The 10,698-nt window shown below is 41.2% G+C and overlaps 1 protein-coding gene across 2 annotated transcripts; it reads left to right on the forward strand.

The window, feature by feature from the left end:
* Positions 1-202: 202 nt before the first annotated feature.
* On the forward strand, positions 203-9,638 carry LOC136421936 (transcription factor SUM-1-like). 2 transcript variants are annotated; one of them, XM_066409524.1, is made up of 3 exons: positions 203-811; positions 3,106-3,190; positions 8,910-9,638. In XM_066409524.1, the coding sequence occupies exons 1-3, from the start codon at positions 311-313 to the stop codon at positions 9,095-9,097; spliced, it is 774 nt and encodes a 257-aa protein (XP_066265621.1). In that variant the 5' UTR covers positions 203-310; the 3' UTR covers positions 9,098-9,638. The 2 variants fall into 2 exon arrangements, with proteins under 2 accessions (XP_066265621.1, XP_066265622.1); XM_066409525.1 differs by having other exon boundaries at positions 3,106-3,181.
* Positions 9,639-10,698: the final 1,060 nt, after the last annotated feature.

Consider the following 10,698-nt stretch of genomic DNA (forward strand, 5'->3'; position numbering starts at 1 on the left):
CATGAGCTTACAACAAGGAGGCGTGACTGTGAGACAAATCGGGCAAGTTGACTGGTGATGAACATGCAGGATTGATTGTCAAACGTTGCGCCTCTGAACCCTGAGTGGACAACGAGTGGATCGGATTACCACATCAAGTCGCCGGTCCACTGGTTACCGATAGACTGTGACTGTCAAAGTTTGGGAGTTGTTGAACTTGTTCTCTCGGAAACAGAGACCCGTTTCAAGACTCTAGCGCCTTTTCTCTATTAGGGCACAGTTGCGAACAACTCGTGGACTTGCGTGTAGTTTTATGTAGCTGTAAAGCGAGATGGCGGTACTGGAGAGGAGTAGCTGTAGGTACGACACGGGCCCGACGTTCTACGAGCGCGGATCGACGTCGAACGGCGCTGTCCTGTCGGACGACCACCTCCCGATCCCGACCTCACCTCTGGACGACTCCGACGAGCAGGTCGAGCACGTCCTGGCGCCTGGAGCCTTCCACTCCCAGCGCCGCTGCCTCCTCTGGGCCTGTAAGGCTTGCAAGAGAAAATCAGTGACTGTAGACCGGCGTAAGGCCGCAACTATGAGGGAGAGGCGACGCCTGAGGAAAGTCAACGAAGCGTTCGAGGTTCTGAAGAGAAGAACATGCACGAACCCCAACCAGAGGCTGCCGAAAGTGGAGATCCTACGAAACGCCATCACGTATATTGAGAGCCTTGAGAACATGCTACGGGGGGCGAAAGAAAACCACAAGAAGGCGGGAAACAAGAGACGACTCACGGAAGGAGATAGTGACGGGGCGAGCACAGAGTCATGTTCGGATGGAATGGTGAGTTCTATCGTGTAAAAGGCCGTCATACCGTCATATTGTCGTAATTGTCCACACCACATAAAACTAGTACATTAGTACTTACCGAGTGTTTCAGGGGGAAGTAGAGTGTGTACGTGTACATGTAGTAGCAGTGCCGAACAGTGGTTAATTCTACTCTGCTCTACTCTACTCTAAGTAAGGGAAAGACACATGTAAACAGCTCACAGTTCGTGTAGTCCGGTCCCTGTAGTTGTCCAAAGTGTGGGTTGGACACCGCAAGAGTTATCACCTGTCTAATAACAACTTCCCTTTTGTCTGTGACGTAAATCTCACAGGTTGCTTTCGATTGTCAGTACTAGTAAATAATTCTAGTTTATAAAATATCTACTCCCTCTCTTTAAGAAAATCTAGCTTGAAATAAAAGTTGTTCTGTACGCAGATATAACACATACTATTATCCTAGCAGTGTTGCAATACTTACCCAATTTGAGAAGGGCTCAAAATGGAAAACGTTGGTCTAACAGGGACCTAGTAGGGCTCTTGTGTTTATGAAACTTCGCAGTAGTAGGACAGTGGGTGCACTGTTTCTTCTTACTAGCTAGTTTCTCCAGGACTAACTGAAGGTTTTCTCCTTTTCTCGATGGTAGGAAAGTCCTATCATGTAATGTATATTTTCATAGCTCCACACCGAGCAAACATTAGCCACTAGAGCCTCTTCAGCCGAGTACTAGAGAAGAAAACAGACCAGAGATGATCCAAAACAAAGCTTTTCTCACTCTCTCAGAACGGCGCTCACCCGAAACGGAGAGGTCAAACCCTACTCGCCAAGTTTGTTACAGCAGAATAACTAGAACCACATGTCCGTGGGCCGGGAGTGTAGGGTTCGGTTCCCAGGTGATATCCTCAGAGACCACCACTTCCTTTTGCCAGCCCGACGCAACAAAAGCTGGCCTGGGAAGTATGCTTTCTTCAGGCCGAACTGGGACGTAATAGAGACCGGTTTCGTCTACTGGGAACAAGTGCAAAGCTACGCAAACATACGCGATACACTATCACCACACAAGAACCATAAACTATTGGAGATAAAGATAATTGGATTTTGACGTTTTCATGTAATATTTTACCTGCCGATGTTTCGATAGTCTGTCAGCTGCCTTCCTCAAATCTGTAAAAAATTACGTAGTTTTAACAAGAAAACTATCCTGTGATTTACGAAGGAACTCGTGTACAGTCAGACTAGGAGCTTGCCTTGGGACTAATTTAGAAGTCTAACAGCTTTCAAACCACTTGTTGAGCGATTAAGGAACTGAGCTCTGTCAAAATACATCAACATTAGAACGAAGGAGAAGAAAATGGACTTGACTGCGCATACCTTACAATTTCTTAATTAAGACTCATACTAACGCGTACATGTTTTGTTAAATCATCGGTACATTTTGTGTATGACATAACTACAAATCTCGCAAGTGTCCAAACTGTTCCACTAAGAGTAGCACTAACAGGATGAGTAACGTGATACAGACTACAGGTAATGTTACATTTTTGTCACGTCAGATAACTGAGTCAGGTACAGTGTTCATTATGTAGGTCACTTCAGTTAATATAAGACAAATGTGTAACATACATGGCTAGAATGAGCACATCCACAGTATACAAATGTACGTGTACATATTACTGATACTGCGTCTTTATGGAAGCCAGTTACCATGGCAACAGAGTGTTGTCTTGGTCCCAGAGATGTTGATTGAAGCTTTATTGAATGTCATATCTTAACATTTATGAAGCTAAGTCATATAGGTAAACAATACATAAAGGCAACTCATACTCTACAACTGGATAAAATGCGGAGATTTATCTGGTAGCAGTTTTTTCCAGCTAGATCCAGTTAGATGTTCTAGTGTTGATTCGTTCTGCCAGTTCATTCTATGATTCTAGTGACGCTGAAGAAGAGTGATGGATGTCACTCGAAACGTCCGGAAATAAATCTCCTTATTGTATCCAATGTAGAGTTTGAATTGTCTTTGTATGTCATATTTGATATTCCTAGCAGTATGCCTTAGGATGGGGGTGGTGTAGAAAAGAATTGTATGTTCCTTCGTTGGTAAGTGTTGATGTTTTTTTAGGTAGATCCGTGGGCATAATCCTCTGGAGAGTTAACTTGTGAAGGTGGTCCCCTCCTCCATGGTATAACACTTTTCCACGTTTTATACAACTTGCTGATCTAGTTAACGCCACAGGTCCTATATGTAGGAGATAATTCAGTTTGTTTGTTGTTTTTCTTCTGTAATCCTATTCCCCCTGATCCTCCTCAGTCTGACCGCAGTCCGGACGCCTTCTGTATGGAGACCTTACATCACTTCGGGGACAAGTGTGACGTCAAACCTAAAGGTACTAACGGTAGGTCGTCTGCTTTATATTATGATCCATGGTTTGAAGATTATAAGTCAAATTAAAGTTCCTTCATTTCTTTATTTTCTTTATTGCACAACAATTATATCGTACAATGTAAGGCAAATCGTTGTACAAGACTACTGGCTACTCAGTTATCTTGTACAGATATTGATTGCTTTGTCACTGTTGCCATACAGTCTACCGTGTACAAATGTCGAGCAATAAAGTTCATTCATTCATCGTATGCACTTAAATTCTAAGCTATGCAATATGGATAGAAGACACAATGACTTATACAGTATATACAGCGACATATGTCGATACCCTTAAGTGTCATTATTTTGCGTTTCTGTTTTGCATGGAGGAATAATGTATTGACCTATATATATATAAATTGTATTATAAAACGCCGGTCAATTTGAATCGGAACCTTGTTATAGTACTATTTCTATTGCAAGGGCAGCATGTTGGGAGTACAACGTTTATTGTGACTGGACGTAAGATGCTGTTGTACATCACATCACTTTATTATTTCTATTCATGCCATAACTATGTAGAGTTATTTTCAATATCTTATTGTCTCCAAAGATAAATTAAACCACATTACTGTACAAGTATAAGACCTATGTTTTCCATAAATGGCTACATATTCTCTTGTCTAGTTTATATACTTACAGTGATAACTGGAAACAGTGATACGAATACAGATATACATTGTATTTGGCTAATAAGATGGACTGCTAAATTGTTTTTAAACGTTATCAGTGATTACACATAAGAGTTTTGTTTCTATATATAATGTGTTAATTCTATCATAGAAAGTGTCAGGTTCGACTGGAAAAGGTTTCACAGTTGATGCACCGTGCATTTTGTCCCACGCCCTACAACTGAGGACAAACGTCGGTGTCAGGCGATGATTTGCCCCTCGAATGAACCTTAAGTCCTCCGTCCCCGTCATCGCTGCCCCTCGGACGAGACCTCCGTCGTCAGCGATGTTGATAACGATCTGTCTCGGGAGCGGGAGCGGGGAGGATGACAACTCCTTCCGCGCAGCCTAGTAACTCATCGCGAAGGTCATCGGCACCCCATGTGGTTCCACTTCGGGCCAAATCGCTTCCAAACCCGCCGAATTAAGCTAATGAGGAGCGTGTGGCGGCCGGGGCCTGGAGCGGCCAATAGTCCTGCTGTCCGCGACCGAACACAAACAAACGAGCCTCGTTATTCAGCGGAAACTGCCTCCATTTGAACATCTTCTAACGTCGTTATATACTGCCTGTACCCCACATCACAAACAGTGCTGCAGGACAGGCTTTTCTGAATTAGAGTTTATAAACATTGTGTGGGTGTTGTTACGTCGGAGGAAACTTCCGCCACTTCAGAAGAAAGAGAGCGCTAAATCAGGCCCTGATGTGGCTTCCGACATACTTTGATGAAAGTTAGACGACTTGAGATAAGACTGCTAGATCTATATTTGATTGACTTGAGATGGCATCGCTTCTAAGCCTCTAGACCTTGGTTTAACTGATCCACTGTCTAAGCTGTCTGCCTTACCAGCTTTGTGTTCGTCGCATATTTGTAAATTTGAACAAAATGGTAGCATATGATATGACGTTTAGGTCTTATCGTCAAGCTTCTTCGTCCAATATTATAATAACAAACTCTCCTTCCGGTCGAAAATATGAACGCGTTGTCGTTCTTTTTGATAGAAACTATGACCATGGCCATACTGTTTTGATCTATTTTGTCCTTGGATAGTCTTGCTTTGTGTTTGTCGCGTATTCGTATAAAATTTGAACAAAATGCTGGCTTACGTGTATATGTGTATGAAACTTCTATGTTTTCGTCAAGTTTCTTTGTCAAGCAAAGTGACAAACCATCCATAGACGATATAAACGTCTTGTCGTTATTTTCCTCATGAACTACGATGTTCTCCTCTATGCCCATACTGTTTTAATCTAATTTGTCCTGGGAAAGTCTTGGCGTGTTCTTCCCGGACCTGTTGTCGCAGCAGGGAGGATGTAATGGACGGGAAAGTACCATGTCGCCCCGCGGGGGGTTGTCTGATCATCCCCTACACCTACTTCTGCTGACTTGTCACAGAAAAGGTTATTTCTAGATTCTAGTGTACCTGAGATTAGACAGGGATAAGGATGGGTACGTTTTGGCTTACTACCCTTGGCAAGGTACATTTGTATTTTGTAGCTTTGCTATCAAGGTTGTTTTTAATGGTCTCTTTGATGGCTAAAACGACAACACGCCATTGATAGGTTACCTTACCATTGCAATTTCATATTTGGTCGATTTGTTTTATGGCAGTACATTATCAACGGTCTGTTGAAATGATAAGAAGTCTGATTGGCAGAATTAGCGGTTGTGCCTCTGACTGACTCCGTTTCGAAGAGCAAACTTCAGCAGAAATTAGAAGCAGGCCGCCGCCCGTGATAACAGCACCCTTCAGGCGGTGAACGCTGTTTCTTTGGCCGACCTTCAAAGAACGGTTTCTTCAACATTTGGTTTAGTATTCGCCCTTAGTCCAACACGAACCACATGGTACCCCCCCCCCCCCAACGATCCTCACAACGATCCACATATGGCTTACCATGTTTAAAGTTTACTTACCCAATGAAACGTTACTTCTAAGCTTCAAATCCGCACCAACACCGACAAGAAGTGTGTCCAAGCCGCCTGGGCAGCGGTCTGTCATCAGAGAGCGAACATCGAACAACCATGTTTGTTTTCGCAGCTACGTAAAGTTTATACAACAGACGTTACACGCGTTTACATAGGTTGGAGGGATTAGTTCACACCCGGAAGGCTTTCTGTGGGCTTGCCAACGATCAGGGCTGACTTATTTCTGACTTACAACTGTACTGTGGTGCTTAAAGAAGCTCAAAACATCTTATTCCTTCCGTTCTTACTTCACAACACCTGAGACACTTGTATACTACTTCCTACTACGTTCTAATTGAGGTATGGTTACTTTGACAGGATAGTATCAGGCTACCTTACAGCATTAGGTGTTCATGAGCACTGTTCCGGCCCTCAGGCACCCAGAGTTCCGTTTTAATCCATACAGACGTTAAGAGTGGATCGTATTATGTTATGGCGTTTGCAATTTATCCATGTGTGCTGCCCCCCTCCCATTCCTTATCCCTACTAATCTGACGATTGTCAACAATGATACTCCCCGTATCAACGGTTTTTTTGTTGAAGAAGGAAACAGTATTAACAGGTTTCGAGTAGCAGTTCATGAAGTACAACACACTGCAGACAATATAAGTTTAGTCAAATCTGCAGAGAACGTTTACTCATGCTATCTACTGCATTTATAACCAGTTTGTTTTCATTCAATACTTTTGATGGACCAGAAAGTCTCTGCTATTTGCCTACATTGAAAAACACCACATCATACATCGACAATTAAACGTTTTCCCTTTGTTTTTAGTGTTACAAATCAATTACTCATATCAATTACAGAAAAATGCTATATTCAAGACAAGGTGCAACTATGTATGTTGATAGCAGTGTGTTAATCAGTCAGTGCAGTCATCAACCCGACAGGAACAGCTAATTCATTTCTAGAATAGCACAATCTAGCTACCAGACTAACTACGCTGACTGTAGGGAGTCTTGCCACAAGAAGGTTTCATTTGAATGTAAACCTTTCCCGGCGCTTTAACTGACTATACTGGCTAATTATTCTCCTTTTGCCGAATTCTACTATCCGTACCCCTGATGTAGGCTTTACTCAGTCCAGTTTAGACTGATCTCGGTTCGTGTGAAAACATTGCTTATCTCAGTATGTTAGTGGCGGCCATTTATTCTGCATTTAACGACTCTAATAGGCCGCAGAACAAGTGGACCCGACACAAGCCGTCCCAGTAGACACGTACTTACGACTTACACGGGCAGTCTGGCTCTCGTGTAGAGCACCTGGTGGTGTTGGAACGGTATAAAACAAGACGGTTTATGACAGCGTTTGAGGGTCTCATCGTGATTGTTATTTAACGTACAAAACCTTAGTACTAACTAGTACATGTAATTCAATAAGAAAAACGAGTACCAATGTTTATGCGTATACACATGTACGTGTACGTGTGTGTTGAAAATATAACCCTATCGGTTGTATTCTGGTCAATCAAATGATAACAGTGGATCATTCATTTGTTTGGTGCCATCAATATTGAACACAAAATGTACATACCGTAAATGCAAATATATGTTAATGAGAAATCTTTTTCCGTTCGGGGCAGAAAATGTACACTTTTTTGAAAGTTAATTTTTTTCATTTGGATACTAGCTTATATATGGACATATTATGAAGATTTGTTAGACATGTATATTCTATATGCGAAGCAAAATCCTCTTTAAACTGATAGAAGTAATAAGCCGAAATACTGTACGTAACCAACCAGAGTCAAGTGCATAATTGGTGAACTTGATGTGACATGTTTTATAGTCTAGGAAATAGCAGGAAGTCGTAAACTTGAGGCAATGCGTGGGGATTAAACCTAAGATTTGGGAAGGTCAAGGTCGGGTTATCACCACGTACAGATGGGGCTCATTTAGAGATCATTATATCACCCCGGGAGACAAGAAACAGATCAACTAACAAAGGAAATGGTTATTAAAACCCATAACAAGAGGGAAATGGAGATTAACCTTTGGTGCTCAAAGTTTACTGAAATTTCACCACCTTGAATTGATTATAAAGTTTACAGCGCATGCGCAATGCTTGTCACAGAAAGTTTGCACTAGACACGTAATTATTGTCCTTTTTGTACTGTTCCTGAAAAGTGAACAAAAAATTGCCACGGCAACAATAAGTATAACACTGTGCTGATGATGTATTTCCGTGTAAAAGAAGTTTCATTAAAATCAGCAATAAGTCAGTTGTCAAATCCTGTCATTTATCAATGCCAAAAAGACCGAAGAATGTTTTTACAATACACCTTGTGTATGGCTCAATTGAGTAACCGTTCGGCACCCCATTCTCTATTGGTAACAGACTTAGGCAGCAGAGAGAAGGTTAAAAATGTTTTGAATCTCATTATAGTAATATGACAATAATACTGATTATGATGATTATCAACTTTTACACATTTATCATTTTGAGATGTCCACAACTCAATGTCTACAAACCTTCCTTTCTACACCGTTGGTCCGTTGATTCCATTCCTAACATGGTGTTCTCCTATGAAGGTATTGCTACCTATAATTGATATCGCCTGTCTGGTCCGCTCCTGTTCCCGTGCGCAGAGAAACAACAAACACTGATGTCTGCCCAGACTTTATCTGTTGTTCCGGAAAACGGGATATCTCCGCAGATAAGCCTAATCCTCTGCCAGATCACAATCACGGGCCGAGGTCGTCCCTTAATTAGAACAGAAACTCAGACGTTTTGTGCTTTGGGCAAAAAAGTGACTGAATCGTTGACTGAAAGGTGATGTTGAAAATATGTTTCTGTAAAGAGACGAGTCTGAGGTGGGGTGGGTGGAGTGGCAGAAAGATTGTACGAGAGCTTCGTGTGACTATAAACAAAACTATCATTTTCATATAGGACTGTTCAGCCATAGCCGAAGCTGTAGGCTAATACCAATAAGGATTTTTTCATGGTCATTATTGACTGAAGGAGGTCATATTCGAATGAGCAACTTACACAGAATAATGGTCTATTCATAATCCTAATTTATTTATTTATTTAAAAGATGTTCTTTTCTTCCAGGTTACAGGGCCAGCAAGGTGTCCAGTTTAGACTGCCTGTCTCTCATCGTCCAGAGTATTTCCAGCACTGCCCATGCGCAGACCGCTGCCACGTTAGAGTCTACGCCAAAGGAGAACGGTGATGACGTCATGGTCTCGTCAACGGGCGAGGACAACTCTCGCGAGATTTCAAGAAACACACCACAGTGAAACGTCACGAGAATTGGCCCTATATTTCCAGCTTGTATCTTTAGATGAGTGCATTATTCGTATATTGTATTTGATGTTGAAGATATTTTGCTATGTTATATTTCTATACAGCCATTTTTTCTCAGTCATTTTGTCATACAGTATATATGTATGGTAATACCTTTACGTTGAGACTAAATATATATTCGTACTACATGTATATGATTCCTTTATATTTAGTACATTGATTTAAATTTCTTATATCATTTTAAATATTTACCTTTTAGTAACTGTTGAACAGTTTGTTCTTTGTCGTCTGTATCCACCAAAGTTCAAGTTTGACCTTGGCTTTACATACAAATGTAAGATCGCTGCATTTACCTATCCTATGATAAGGCTATATTTTTCTCAGATATAAATGTCAGATGACATTTGACTGTTTTCCTTAAATGTATTGTACATGTATATATATGAACTGTTTGTACTACTACAGTTTACCTATATTCTACAAGACTTAAAGCTAATGTAAACAATTTCTAATAAAGTCTGTTTTGATACGTAATGTGTTGGGTTGTAGTCATAGAAAGAATCGTTGTTAAACTATAGTGATAGAAATAGACAAAGGAGTTGGAGCTTTGAGGAAAACGACTGAAGCTTTTGTTATGTATTGGCTCATAGTTTTGTTTGCAATTTTGCTCGATTTACTTAGATATTGACTTTTGTTTAGGGTCTCTGCGATATACACGCAATATATTGGCATATATGAATATTCCATACACTTCTTCTAGTAAATGCTGCTTCTCTGCAGGACTAAAAATATCCCGTCTGAACCGACCACTTTTCCAGAAGCGTCAGCACCCCTTCTCACCAAAACCACTTCTCAAATGTCGCCAACTCCTCCAAAATTAACTCACCGCTTTGTTTTCTTTACATTTGATAGCGTGTTACCCGATACTTCCCATGGAGCACCGCGCGGCCTTTTGGGCATTCCCCCCAGAGTCCGGACCAAAGCCCCCGGCTGATGACTGTAAACAAAGCCGATTGTATAGTTCCACCTATTTAAGTTCATTAGTATCGTGAGGGTTGATAGGGAGGACTCTCATTACAGACCCGGTATGGCTGTGTAAGTCGATCCCAATCGAGCCGCCCCACCAACCGAGACCGCGGACTAATTAAAAGCTAATTAGGAATAGCTACCGAAACCCTTATCGTTTCGCGAAACGCTTTGTGACATTCAATGATTCTTTTCTGGGGAAGACTTTCAAGTTCATCAAGCCTTTTTTCAAATATGGTTCATTAAAACAACAATCAGCGTTTCCGCTTCTGTCGAAATTATTGGTTGAATGAATTTGAATCCAGAACAAGAAGTAGGTAATTGCTTATTATTTATCAACTGCCCTGGATGAAAGGATCCAGTTTTATTTGAGCTCTCTCTTTGTCAGTCAGTCAAAAAGACCATAACTTGACTGCGCATGGTACAATTTAGGTACACAAGAAATTCAAGTTCAGGTACAATATAATTCAAGTTCAAAAGTAATTTTGTGTTTTATATGAGCAATCTAGACAGAAGTGATGTGTAAGAATTATGTAGTCTGAAGGCATTGTAGACTGGAAGTGTAAAT

The sequence above is a fragment of the Branchiostoma lanceolatum genome, chromosome 16 (genome assembly GCF_035083965.1).
Source record: "Branchiostoma lanceolatum isolate klBraLanc5 chromosome 16, klBraLanc5.hap2, whole genome shotgun sequence".
In the NCBI taxonomy this organism is placed as follows: Eukaryota; Metazoa; Chordata; class Leptocardii; order Amphioxiformes; family Branchiostomatidae; genus Branchiostoma; species Branchiostoma lanceolatum.